The sequence below is a fragment of the Mustela putorius genome, unplaced genomic scaffold (genome assembly GCF_011764305.1).
Source record: "Mustela putorius furo isolate JIRA1106 unplaced genomic scaffold, ASM1176430v1.1 tig00001709_pilon_pilon_pilon, whole genome shotgun sequence".
In the NCBI taxonomy this organism is placed as follows: domain Eukaryota; kingdom Metazoa; phylum Chordata; class Mammalia; order Carnivora; family Mustelidae; genus Mustela; species Mustela putorius.
Genome location: NW_025421850.1, coordinates 1 through 14,794, shown reverse-complemented (window position 1 = coordinate 14,794; position 14,794 = coordinate 1). Strand labels below are relative to the sequence as shown.

At 37.3% G+C, this 14,794-nt stretch overlaps 1 protein-coding gene across 1 annotated transcript in view; it reads right to left on the bottom strand.

Moving 5' to 3' along the window:
* The window catches only part of LOC123386997 (soluble lamin-associated protein of 75 kDa-like), a 31,004-nt gene extending 21,746 nt beyond the window's left edge, over nucleotides 1-9,258 (bottom strand). The window contains 3 exon segments of the mRNA XM_045087956.1: nucleotides 9,120-9,138; nucleotides 9,140-9,213; nucleotides 9,216-9,258. Of these exon segments, the coding sequence (XP_044943891.1) occupies nucleotides 9,120-9,138; nucleotides 9,140-9,213; nucleotides 9,216-9,243 (121 nt within the window). The 5' untranslated portion in view covers nucleotides 9,244-9,258.
* Nucleotides 9,259-14,794: the final 5,536 nt, after the last annotated feature.

The window sequence follows — 14,794 nt, the reverse complement described above, 5'->3', positions numbered from 1 at the left end:
TCTATGGTCAACTAATCTTCGACAAAGCAGGAAAGAATGTCCAATGGAAAAAAAGACAGCCTTTTCAATAAATGGTGCTGGGAAAATTGGACAGCCACATGCAGAAAAATGAAATTGGACCATTTCCTTACACCACACACAAAAATAGACTCAAAATGGACGAAGGACCTCAATGTACGAAAGGAATCCATCAAAATCCTTGAGGAGAACACGGGCAGCAACCTCTTCGACCTCTGCCGCAGCAACATCTTCCTAGGAACAACGCAAAAGGCAAGGGAAGCAAGGGCAAAAAATGAACTATTGGGATTTCATCAAGATCAAAAGCTTTTGCACAGCAAAGGAAACAGTTAACAAAATCAAAAGACAACTGACAGAATGGGAGAAGATATTTGCAAACGACATATCAGATAAAGGACTAGTGTCCAGAATCTATAAAGAACTTAGCAAACTCAACACCCAAAGAACAAATAATCCAATCAAGAAATGGGCAGAAGACATGAACAGACATTTCTGCAAAGAAGACATCCAGATGGCCAACAGACACATGAAAAAGTGCTCCATATCACTCGGCATCAGGGAAATACAAATCAAAACCACAATGAGATATCACCTCACACCAGTCAGAATGGCTAAAATCAACAAGTCAGGAAATGACAGATGCTGGCGAGGATGCGGAGAAAGGGGAACCCTCCTACAACTGTTGGTGGGAATGCAAGCTGGTGCAGCCACTCTGGAAAACAGCATGGAGGTTCCTCAAAATGTTGAAAATAGAACTGCCCTATGACCCAGCAATTGCACTATTGGGTATTTACCCTAAAGATACAAATGTAGTGATCCAAAGGGACACATGCACCCGAATGTTTATAGCAGCAATGTCCACAATAGCCAAACTATGGAAAGAACCTAGATGTCCATCAACAGATGAATGGATCAAGAAGATGTGGTATATATACACAATGGAATACTATGCAGCCATCAAAAGAAATGAAATCTTGCCATTTGCAACAACATGGATGGAACTAGAGCGTATCATGCTTAGCGAAATAAGTCAAGCAGAGAAAGACAACTATCATATGATCTCCCTGATATGAGGAAGTGGTGATGCAACATGGAGGCTTAAGTGGGTAGAAGAATAAATGAAACAAGATGGGATTGGGAGGGAGACAAACCATAAGTGACTCTTAATCTCACAACAAACTGAGGGTTGCCGGGGGGAGGGGGTTTGGGAGAAGGGGGTGGGATTATGGACATTTGGGAGGGTATGTGATTTGGTGAGTGCTGTGAAGTGTGTAAACCTGGTGATTCACAGACCTGTACCCCTGGGGATAAAAATATATGTTTATAAAAAATAAAAAATTAAAAAAAAAAAAAAAAAAAAAAAAAAAAGCAAACTAGGGGTACCCGGCTGGCTTAATCAGTAGAGCATGCAACTCCTGATATTGGGGTTGTGTGTTTGAGCCCCACACTGGGTGTGGAGATAACTTAAAAATAAAATCTTTAAAAATTGGGACACCTGGGTGGCTCAGCCATTAAGCTTCTGCCTTTGGTGCAGGTCATGATCCCAGGGTCCTGGAATCAAGCCTCACATCAGGCTCCCTATTCAGTGCTTCCTCCTCTGCCTGCTGTTCCCCCCGCTTGAGCATGCATGCACTCTGACAAATAAAAAAAAGTCTTTATAAAAATAAAATAAATATAGAACTACCCTACAACCTAGTAAATGCACTAATGGGTATTTACCCAAAGAATATGAAAACATTAAATTTAAAAGGATATAGGTGGGATGGGAGGCCTGGGTGGCTCAGTCAGTTAAGCATCTGCCTTTGGCTCAGGTCATGATCCCAGGGTCCTGGGATCAAGTTCCACATCAGGCTCGGAGCCTGCTTCTCTCTGGGCCTGCCACTCCCCCAGCTTGTACGCGTTCTCCTTCTTTTCACAGATAAATAAAATATTTAAACATAAATAAAAGAATATAAGTACCCCTATGTTTACTGCAGCACTATTTACATATAATAGTCAAGATATGGAAGAAGCCCAAGTGTCCACAGGACAGATGAATGGATAAAGATGTGACATGTATATACCATGTCATATTATGCAGCCATCAAAAAGAATGAAACTTTGCCATTTGCCAACAACATGGATGGATCTAGAAGGTATAATGCTAAGCAAAGTAAGTTAGAGAAGACAAATGCCATATGCTCTCACACATATATGGAATTTAAGGAAACAAAGGGGAAAAAAAAACAAAAATAGACCCTTAAGTATAAAGATCAGACAGATGGTTACCAGAGGGGAAGTGGGTGGGTGGGGGGAATGGGCAAAATAGGTGAAGGAGATTAAGAGCACAGTTATCGGGGCACCTGGGTGGCTCAGTGGGTTAAGCCGCTGCCTTCGGCTCAGGTCATGATCTCAGGGTCCTGGGATCGAGTCCCACATCGGGCTCTCTGCTCAGAAGGGAAACACTTCCCTCTCTCTCTCTCTGCCTGCCTCTCCATCTACTTGTGATTTCTCTCTGTCAAATAAATAAATAAAATCTTAAAAAAAACAAGAGCACAGTTATCTTGGAACACCTGGCTAGCTCAGTCAGTAGAGCATGTGACTGTTCGTCTCAGGGTTTCAGTTCAAACCCCACACTGTACATGGAGATCACATAAAAATAAAATCTTTAAAAATAAAAATGATTTAAAAAAAGAGTATACTTATGTTCATGATCACTAATATATGCAACTGCTGAATCACTAGATTGTACACCTAAAATAGCTATACTAGAAAGTTTTTAAAAATGTAAAAAAAAAAACCTCTCACAAATTAGCTTACAGAAAATTGACATTATCTTTTTTCTGTCCAACAATATTATAACTGTTTAATATGTACAGCTGTATGAATCTGTTGAAATCAGTTAGCATTTACATATTCTCCATAGAGTTCTTAGAATTAACATAGGAAAAATATATACATTTAAGAACTTTATCTTTTGTTACCATAATTAATACTGTGTTCTCTTAAACATTATTTCTTCTAACTAGTGGTCATATACAAGAAAGATACTTATTTACTTATGTATTCATTTTGTCTAGGATTAATTTTCTTGAGTTTTCGACAATCTGCTTCTTTCTTAGGGCCAAGACTGAAAGCCTTTCGTGATCTCTACCAACAAAAGTACAGCTGTCCTCCTTTAAATCCTGTGGTGCTTTACCTGTAGTGCTCTTAAGCTCCTTAAAGTATGTTCTACTTTACAATCTATTTCTTTAGGTTTTCATTTTAATACCAGTTTAGATTGCGAGTTTCTTGTGCATAGAGTCCATGAATATCTCTTCTTTTGTGACAGCATTCTGTCTAGTTCTTTGCACGGAATGAATGTGCTCAATAAATGGCTTTTTCAGATTGTTTTAGTCCTGTGAAAAATGCTGTTGATATTTTGATAGGAATTGCATTTAAATCTATAGATTACTTTAGGTAGTATGGACATTTTTAACATATTTGTTCTTCCAGTCCATGAGCATCAAATGTCTTTTCCATTTCTCTGTGTCATCTTCAATTTCTTTCATCAGTGTCTTACAGTTTTCAGAGGATGGATCTTTTTCACCTCTTTGGTCAGGTTTATTCCTAGGTATTTTATTATTTGTGGTGTGATTGTATATGGAATTGGTTTTTTTAACTGCTCTTTGTGCTGCCTCATTGTTAGTGTACAGACATGAAATGGATATCTGAATATTGATTCTGCATCCTACAACTTTACTGAAACCATATCAGTTCTTTTTTTTTTTAATCTATTTTAATTTGAGAGAGAGACACAGAGTGAGAGAGAGAGAAAGAGAGAACAAGCAGGAGGAAGCGCAGAAGACAAGACTCCTCGAAAGTAAGGAGCTCAATGTGGGACTCCATCCCAGGACCCTGAGATCATGACCTGGGCCAAAGGCACACACTTAACCAACTGAGCCACCCAGGCATCCCTGAATCCATTTATCAGTTCTAAAAGATTTTTTTTTTTTTGAGATTTTATTTTTAAATTGTCTCTAGACCCAATATGGGGCCCAAACTTTCAACGCTGATATCAAGAGTCACATACTTCACTGACTGAAGCACTCCTACTTGTTCTAATAGTTTTTTGGTGGGTCTTACATTTTACTAGGGGCTAATATGTAAGTTTAAAAGTAATCCCAATAAAATTCCAACAAAATTTTTTTTTTAATCTAGTAAGTGGGTTCTGAAGTCTATACAGGAAAACAAGTAAGGTCAAAAATATGAAATGGGGGAGAAGACTAGTCCTTTTAAATAACCAAATGCTAAAATAAATAGAAGAGCAAAGTACTGGAACTTAAAAGATTAATAGAAAAAATAAGGAGATAAGAAATATACAGAAACAGGGGTGTCTGGATGGCTCAGTTGATTAAACATCTGCCTTCGACTCAGGTCATGATCCCGGGGTCCTGAGACAAGCCCTGCATTGGGCTCCATGCTCAGTAGGGAGTCTGCTTCTCCCTCCCCGCCCCCCCCATCACCAGCGCCCCCAAGTTGCTCCTGAGCTTGCATGCTCACTTTCTCTCCCTCTCGAATTAATAAAATCTTAAAAAAAAAAAAATATATATATATATACACACACAAACATATACATATACAAATTTAACATATGATCTAGATTAAGAGTTAGGATACTTTCCCTTAAAGGGGCAGACAATAAGTAACTTTAGACTTACAGACCATATAGGCACTGTCATAGCTAATCAACTCTAACATTTTAGCACAAAAGAAGCCATAGACAACATGTAAATGATATGAACACAAGCTGTGTTCCAATAAAACTTATTTTTTTTACAAAAAGAGTTAGCACATCAGTGACGACTGTCTGCTGAACTGATATAGATATTAATGCAAATCAGTGCAGAAGATAAATTATTCAACAAATAATACTAGAGCAATCTTATACCTGTCAGGTAAAATAAAACTGGAACCGCACCTCATATGGGACACCAGGATAAATGCCAAATGGGTAAGATTCATGAGACCTTATTCATCCCATGTGTTTAGGTATGGGTATGCGATAGTACTGTGTAAATCAACTTTTCATAGGTACCTAATCATCTACTCAACCCTGAGGCCAACCCCATCCATACTTAGCATGCACTACCTATTTGTGGAATAAACAAATTCTCTTTCGAAAGCTTACAACATACAACACTATAATCTTTCCTGGATCATTAAAAATATTCATGGAAACAAGCAAAGGTCATCAAAGAATACTAAGCATCTAGCAGCCATAAGGAACTACTAATTAAGTTGTAAGAGAAAATCAAATGGAAATCCAAGTTCTTCAAATATAATAAGTATTGTACAAGACAGAAAGAAGAGCACGAAACAGAAAATAGAGATGCCAGATAGTCTAAAATTTTCTATTTTCAGTATATTCCTTTATTTTCACACTACATTCATAAACATTATACAAATGAAATCAATAGAACATTATCAGGCAACCTCCTGCCTAAACAGAAGGATAAATTGAGCTAAAACCCACTTAGACTATGTAAAAATAGATATACACCTGTAATTCACTTGGTATTCAATTTGTCATTAGAATTAGAAAAGAAGGGGTGCCTGCGTGGCTCAGTGGGTTAAGCCTCTGCCTTTGGCTCGGGTCATGATCTCAGGGTCCTGGTATTGAGCCCCACATCGGGCTCTCTGTTAGGCAGGGAGCCTGCTTCCCCCTCTCCTCTCTCTCTGCCTGCCTCTGCCTACTTGTGATCTCTTTCTGTCAAATAAATAAAATCTTTTTTAAAAAAAAGAATTAGAAAAGAGTTTTTTTTTTTAAGATTTTATTTATTTATTTGGGAGAGAGAGCCCACACAAGCAGAGGGAGAAATAGACTCCCCACTGAGCAGGGAGCCTGACATGGGGCTCAATCCCAGCACCCTGGGATCCTGATCAAACCAAAGGCAGCTGACCAACCGACTGAGCCATCCAGGCACCCCAGAAAACAGTAAGTATTGAGATCTGCCTACAGTGGGTGTGTTACATTCCTTCCCAAATTCAGTATGGTGTAAAAACTATAATCAGATTTTAAGGGGAAATCTATTTTCAGATTTATCCAGTTGTATAAAGGATTCATTCCATTCTCATGTATGGGTCTACACAGAAACTATGATGATCAAGATGGGGCATTTGCAACACTTGGTTCTTGTTTGCTGGATTTTCTGATATTAAAAAGGGGGAGCAAACTAAGAACAAAAACCATATTTTCAGTGGAAATAAAGATCTCTAGTTAGATGAAAATCAATGGTAAATTTATGTTTTAATAAAGCTTCCAAGGTAAATTACCTTCTAGGACTAAATCTCACTTCATTAAGAGAAAAGCAGTGGTTTGGGAGTTACATTTATAAGTACAAATATAAATCCACCAATAGTTTTTTTTAAATATTTTATTTATTTATTTGACAAAGCAAAGATCACAAGTAGGCAGAGAGGCAGGCAGCGGGGGGGTTGGGGGGGGAGCAGGCTCCCTGCTGAGCAGAGAGCCCGATGTGGGACTCGATGATCCCAGGACCCTGGGATCATGACCTGAGCTGAAGGCAGAGGCTTTAACCCACTAAGCCACCCAGGCGCCCCACCACCAATAGTTTTTTTTAAATATAATCAAATATCACCACAGTGTATATTCATACAATGGAATACTAAAACAGCACTGAATGAAATGAATAAATAGAGCTATGTGAATCCACAAGAATGAATTCATAAATATAAAAATCGAACTGCAGGAGAATTCATACATTATGTATCATTTATATAAAATTCTTTGTAATATTTTATTTATTTATTTGAGAGAGAGAGAGCACACAAGCAGGGAGGGGTTGCAGAAGGAGAGGGAAAAGCAGGCTCCACAGAGCAGGAAGCCTGACACAGGGCTCCATCCCAGGATGCTGGGATTATGAATGAGCCCAAAGGCAGACACTTAAACCAACTGAGCCACCCAAAGCCCCAGTTTTTTTAAATATGGTTAAACAATAGGACATACTGATGGAGGATAATAAATAAGCTTTGTAAGTCTAAGAGGGGACACCTGGGTGGCTCAGTAGGTTAAGTGACCAACTCTTGGTTTTGGCTCAGGTCATGATCTCAGGGTAGTGAGATCAGCCCCATCAAGCAGCATCTGCACTGGGCATGGAGTCTGCTTAAGGTTCTCTCTCTCCTCTCAGCCCCAATCCCTCATGCACGTGCTTGGTGTATACACTTTCTTTCTCTCCTTTTCTCTCTCTCTCTCCGGAACCCTCTCTCGAAAACAAAAAAGTCGAAGAAATATATGGGGTAAATAATGCCAAAATGAGGTGGTGCCTATTTCAGGGAAGGAAGTGAGTTAATTGGGTAGGTGTACAAATGGACTAGCAATGATCCATTTCTCATGGATGGCACATGCTGAATGGTACATGAGTTTTTGTTTTGTCTTATTCTTTACATTCTTTTTATACGCCTGAAAAATTATTTAATTTTTTTATTTTTTAAATTTAAAAAAAATTTTATTTATTCATTTGACAGAGATGACAAGTAGGAGAGAGAGAGGCAGGGGGCAGAGAGAGAGGAAGGGAAAGGACAGGCTCCCCTGCTGAGCAGAGGAGCCCGATGCTAGAGCTCGATCCCAGGACCCTGGGATCATGACCTGAGCTAAAGGCAGAGGCTTTAACCCACTGAGCCACCCAGGCACCCCTTTTATTTCATTTTAAAAAGCTACCACAACAGAGAGAAACCCAAAAAAAAGAAATGGTCAAAGCGGACGTAAATATACATTTCCCCCAAAAAATACAGAAATGGCCCAACTACCATATGAAAAGATGCTCAACATGAAATGCAAATCAAACCTATATAATAAGGATGCCACTTTACACCCACAAAAATGGCTATAACATCAAAAAGATAGTAACTGTACCCCTGAAAAAGAATAATACATTATAGATCAATAAAAATAAATAAAATGAAAATAAAATAAAAATTTTAAAAACAGAAAGAGAGTAGTACAAGTGTTGGTGACAAATATAAATGGTAACTTTCATCCACTACTTATGGGAATGTAAAATGGTAAATGTGCTTTTAGAAAATAGTTTTGGAGTTTTTCATAATGTTAAATATATAGAGTCACCATATGACCCCGCAAATTCCATCCACAACTAACTGCAGAGAAATAGCCATACAAAAACTATACAAATGTTTACAGCAGCATTATTCGTTAACAGCTAGAAAGTGGAAAACAACCCCAAAAGTCCATCAACTGATGATGGATAAACAAAATGCGGCATATCCATAAAAGAGAATATTATTCATCCATAAAAAGGAATGAAGCAGGGCGCCCTGAGTGGTTCAGTGGGTTAAGCCTCTGCTTAGGCAGAGGTCATGATCCCAGGGTTCCGGGATTGAGCCCCACATCAGGCTCTCTGCTGCTCCGCAGGGAGCCTGCTTCCTCCTCTCTCTCTGCCTGCCTCTCTGCCTACTTGTGAGCTCTGTCTGTCAAATAAATAAAATAAAATCTTTTTTTTAAAAAAAAATAATAAATAGGAATGAAGCACTGATTCATGCTACAACGCAGATTGAACTTTAACAAAATTTATGCAAAAATAAAAGAAGCTAGATACAAAGGGCTTATAATATAATCATATCACATTGATTATATTTATATGAAATATCGAGGACAGGTTAAATCCATACAGAAGAAAATAGACAAGAGAAGAAAATGGGTGGTTGCTAGGGGAGATGAAGGAGTAGGGGGGAATGAAGAGTGACTCCTAGTTGGTGCAGGGATTCTTTTTGGGGTTGTGGTAATAATGAGCATGTTCTGGAATTAGATACTGGTTATGGGTACACGGCTATGAATAATAATAAAAATCACTGAACTGTACACTTTAAGAGGGTGAATTTGATGGTGTATGAATTATATGTCAACTTTTTAAAAAAGCCCATCACACCTCAAAAAACTGCCATAGCATGAAATAGACTAGGGACACATCTGCAAAATGAAGCCCTAGGGACCCAAAGAATCCAAATTTTAGTTAATAGTGATATATGCACATTTACAGTATTCCTCAGAAACAACTTAAAAGGAAACAATGAAACAAGTTTAACATTTTTAAACTTAATTTAACCTGTGTACATGAGAGAGGAAGAGTGGATACCGCAAGCCAAGAGCATCCTCTGTAAAGGAATCAACAAAGTCCTCCAGCATATGAAGCCCAAATCTTTGCCTCTGTATTTCTTTCTTACAAACATTGTAAATCAAGGACCTGGCAGTTGGTAGCTTTGGAGTAAGAATGAGAGGCACATATGCTTCCTGCAGTCATGAAAACAAGAAAAAGAAACCCAGTATTTTTTCACATTAAAAAGGCCATACATGTATATATGTTTTTTTTTAAAGAACATACATTAACAATCTAGTTAAGTTTTTCTTACCTTAAGAGTGTTTAAAAGAAATGTATCATTTTCATAATATAAAATGCTTCCAAGCTGCTGTTACACATAACTTCACAATTTATACATGTGATGATGATAGAACTATCTATGTATTTTGTCACAGGATCATCTAATAGAAGTCACTATTACCATTTTTAAGTATATACTAGAATATGCATTGCTATCTACAGAGACTTGCACAACTTCAAAAGATCTCATCACCTATTACATTTTAAAAACTAAAAAAGTGTATGGGAATGACTGTTTTTAGTGTATGTGATGACTGTATATCGTGTAAAATGCGTGAAGTAAATGAAAAAGACTCATCATCACAACTTCAGTACCTAAATAACCATCTATCCATTTTTCTCTAGTGAGTAGTCTCATTTTTATCTACTCCATAAATGGCAAAGAAGAGAAGTCAGTCTTCCAGATTTTTAAGGACTCTACAGAATGATGGAACTCAAATGGAAACAGAGGCCACTTGGGGCAGCTCAGCCAGTTAAGCATCTGCCTTTGGCTCAGGTAATGATGACAGGATCCTGGGATCCAGCCCAACAACCTGCTCTCTGCTCAGAAGGGGGTCCTTTTCTCTCTCTTCCCTCTGCCCAATCCCTACCTCATGCTTGCTTCCCTCTTGCTCTTTTTCTCTACCTCAAATAAATAAATAAAAAAAATTTTTAGAAAAGTGACTACTCTAACCTAAATGGAAACATTTATTAGAAAATGGTTAAGTTAAACAATCTTTTTGCTTTTTTTGCTGTACATGTTATTTTTTAAAAATATCTTGAATACTTAGAAGAAATAACTTACAGTCACTAAATATGCCTGCTTCTATTACACAGCTATGTTGATTTGTCTTTTTAATTTTGAAAGAAGTGCTGCGATTTATGGTTCTGACCCTCCAATTAGATGTGCTAGCTCATTTTTAACACATTATAAGACAGTATATAAGTTGTGGGCTCATGATGGGGCATCCCACTCACTATTTTAACTTTAGAAATAGTTTCATAGTTTTCATCAGTCAATATTCTCAATTTAAAAAAACCTATTTATTGTTCTTCAATTATTCATATGATTTCAGATAATTCCTAATAATGCAGTTCAAGGAAGACATAAAAGTTTCAGCTAATCAAACATCTCACAAATGGACTTTTACCAATATACCATTTGATGACTTGGTCCAATATAACAAAGATCTTTTTTTAGCTGAACCAAAAGAATTTGGACTATCCATGACTAAATTGGGAGAATTGCAGTAACTTTCTGCAATAGTCTCCAAGACCTCTCAACTAATTTAAGCTTAGAATAGGTAATTATCATTGCTTAGATCTTAAATGCTGACATTTCAGCTAGGATATTTCTACGGTTTAAAACATCTTATAGAATGGCTATTCTACAATGTTAACAATGTTATATACTTGAGGGGCGCCTGGGTGGCTCAGTGGGTTAAAGCCTCTGCCGTCAGCTCAGGTCATGATCCCAGGGTCCTGGGATCATGCCCCACACTGTGGCTCTCTGCTCAGCAGGGAGCCTGCTTCCCCCTCTCCTCTGTCTGGCTGCCTCTGTGCCTCCTACTTGTGATCTCTCTTTGTCTGTCAAATAATAATAAAAAATCTTTTTTAAAAAAATTTTATATTACTTGAAGTTTACTAAAAGAAAGTAAATATTCAGTGTTATCTCTACAAAAACCCAAAAAAAAAGAAAGAAAAAGAAAAGAAGAAAGAGGAAGAAAAGAAAGAAAAGGAAAGAAATGGTAACTGTGCAGCAGTCTTCTTTTTAATTAGTTGATTTTGGTGAATATTTCACAATGTATACATATATTAAATTATTTCAAGCCACATACACTTGGAATTATGTATCATTTTAATTGTCAATTTATCATGAATAAATATTAATATTAAAGCTGAAAATATATATATATAACCAAGTTACTTGTAAAGAGTATAACAGGTAGTCTCACCCAAAATACTATGACCATAATTAATTTTTTAATACCTTGAAACTCAGAGCTTTTTCATAGTAACCTGCTAGTAGTGATTACAAAACCAAGAGACATTACTTTAGGGGCACCGGGTGGCTCTGTGGGTTAAAGCCTCTGCCTTCGGCTCAGGTCCTGATCCCAGGGTCCTGGGATCGAGCCCCGAATCGGGGGATCTCTGCTCAGCAGGGAGCCTGCTTCCCTCCTCTCCTGCCTGCCTCTCTGCTACTACTTGTGATCTGTCAAATAGTAAAAACTCTTTAAAAAAAAAAAAAAAAATTTAAGAACAAAAAGAGGGGCACCTGGGTATGGCTCATTGGTTTAAAGTTGTTTTTTTTATTTTTTTTTTTTTTTTTTTTAAAGCCTCTGCCTTTGGCTCAGGTCATGATTCTCAGGGTACTAGGATAGAGCCCCGCATTGTGTTTTGTCTGCCCTGCCAGGAAACCTGCTTCCCTTGTCCTCTCCCTCTTGCCTGCCTCTCTACTTACTTGTCATCTCTTTCTGTCAAATAAATAAATAAAATATCTTTAATAAAAAAAAAAAAAAAAAGAGAGAGGATAGAGGTAGGGAGAAGAGAGATGTAGACCACTAACCTTATAAGCACTAGTAGTTCAAAGGAACAAAGCAAAAAAAATGAAAAGTGAAAGCAAAATATCTAGTTCTAATTCTCAATCAGAGTCTAATTGAGGATTTGTTTATGGCTGTTTCCTATTGTACAGCTCCAGGTTCCCTACAAAAGTATAATAATTACATGATGGAAAATAATCCACAATTTGATTTTTTTCCCACACAAAACATTTCTTCTACCAGAGAGGAGGTAAATTCCAGCATCTTGATATTGTTAAAATGATAATTTATGAAACTACAGGATTCACAAAGTTTCAAGTTTTTCTACATTTATTTGTCATGTATATATTCACTGCAAAATAAGATGCTGATTCTCTTCCTTTATTTAAAAACTTATACAGTTGACAATTGAACAAACTTGGGAGTTAGGAGCACTGACCCTCCTGAGCAGCTGAAAATCCCCATATAACTTAACCCCCCCAAAAAACTTAACTACTAACACCCCTACTGCTGACTGGAAGCCTTACTGATAAAAAACAGTCAATTAACATATATTTTGTATGTTATATCTATCATATACTATAGTCTCCAATACACAGCAGGCTAGAGAGAATAAAATGTATTAAGAAAGTCCTAAGAGGGGCGCCATTGAGTAGCTCAATTTGGTTAAGCATTTCTGACTCTGCTTTCAGCTCAGGCCATGATCTCAGGATCCTGGAATTATTGAGTCTTTGTGTCAGCCTCCATACTCAGTGCAGAATTGCTTGTCCCTGTTCGTTCCTCCTCCTCTGCTCCTCTCTCCACTCATGCTCTCTCTCTCTAATAAATAATATGAAATCTTAAAAAAGTCTTAAGAGATAATATTTTTGTAGTACTGCACTGTATTTTATTGAAAAAAAAAAAAAAACCACATATAGTAGACACATGGAGATTTTCTGTCAAACAGGGGTTGTTCAAGAGGGCAACTGTCTTCTTTTTTAAGTGTTTCTATCAGTACACAGGAAACCAAATAAGGAGCACAAAAAAAAAAACTTCCCATGTTACCAGACATGCTTTTCAGACCCATCAATAGCTGTAGACAAAGCACAAAATTACTAGTAAAGCAAAAAAACCACCAAACCTAACTTAGATTGGAAGTTCTCATTAAATTAAAATTTACGAACTGCTAATTAATTACATAACAAATGACAACATGGAAAGTGATATACTTATTTATAATCATCTCATTTTCCTCTGTGACCACCTTCTTATATTATACTCTCTATGGGAAATCCTCACTTACTCTCACGGGTGTTTTAGAATGTATCCAATATGTGATAATAACTTAGTCTTTAATTGATATTAAGTGCATGAGACTTTTCACAAAATCAAAGAATAGAAGAAGCACACTATTAAAATGTGAATTGGTAACAAAAATCACACAATTAGATCAACAGAGGAGGAAAAAAAAATTGACAAACTACAATACCTTTTCCTGAAAAAAATACTTCAATGTTCCTAAACCCGATAACGGTTATTAGGGAAAACCTCAACAGCTAACATCCCAATCAATGGTTAAAAGATATGCATGGTTCTTCCGAAGATCAGGAACAAAAATAAATGCTCAATGAACTCACATGCTTCTATTAAACACTATATTAGAGGTTTTAATTTGGAAAGAAAAGGATATTAAAAAAGGCCGCAAGTACTAAAAAGAAAGAAGCAAAAGTCCATTTATAGATATAGATACATACCTTTGTATATAAAAAAGTCTTAAGGAACCCACTAAAAAAAATTACTAAAACTTAAAGCAGTTAGTTTTAGCAAAGGTTGCACAAGATCACATATAAAAAAATAAATGGTATTATATACACAGCAATGACATGAACAATCTGAAAAGGAAATTCATGAAAAACAATTCACAGGGGGTAACTTGAATGGATCCGTTGAGAAGAGAAACTTTGATGTGGGATCAAGTCATGGTCTCATGGTCATGAGATAAAGAGCCACGTCTGCATAAGGATGCTGACTACAGGCTGGCACAGAGTTCTGCGAAATATTCCCTATCTTTCCTGCTACCCTTTCACCCATTCCGGCACCGCTCGCTCTCCCTAACAGGAAATCTTTCATTAAAAAGGGAAAACAGGGGGCGCAGGGTTCGGGTATAAGTTGTGAATGTATGCCTTTGCTTCAGGTCGTGATTCCCGGAGTCATGGGGCGAGCCTTGAACCGGGGGTGTCCATGATCAGCGGGGAGCCGGCTTCTAACTTTTTTATACTAATCACCACGTGCTGGTTCCATCTATTGCTGTGTCTGTCAAAAATGAATAAAATCTTAAAAAAAAGAAAAAAAAGGAAAACAAGGAACACCTGGGTGGTCAGGGGTTAAGCCTCTGCCTTCAGCTCAGGTCATGATCTCAGGGTACTGGGATTCAGCCCCATATCAGGCTCTCTGCTGAGAAGGGGGCCTGCTTCCCCCACCTCTCTGCCTGCCTGTCGACTTGTAATCTCTCTGTCTCTGTCAAATAAATAAATAAAATCTATTAAAAAAAAAAAAAGGAAAACAATTCCATTTATCACAGCATTAATAATAAATTCTTACAACTTAACAGATAGTATAAAACTTATATGCATATGAAAAACTACAAACATTGTTAAAAGAAATAAAAGAACTTCTAAATAAATGGAAAGATATCCACATTCATGGATCAAAAGATTTAACACTATTAGACATTAATATATTCCCCAAATTAGGGGACACTGGGTGACTCAGTTATTAAGCATCTGCCGTCAGCTCAGGTCATGATTCCTGGGATCGAGCCCCTAACCTGGGCTCCCTGTTCAA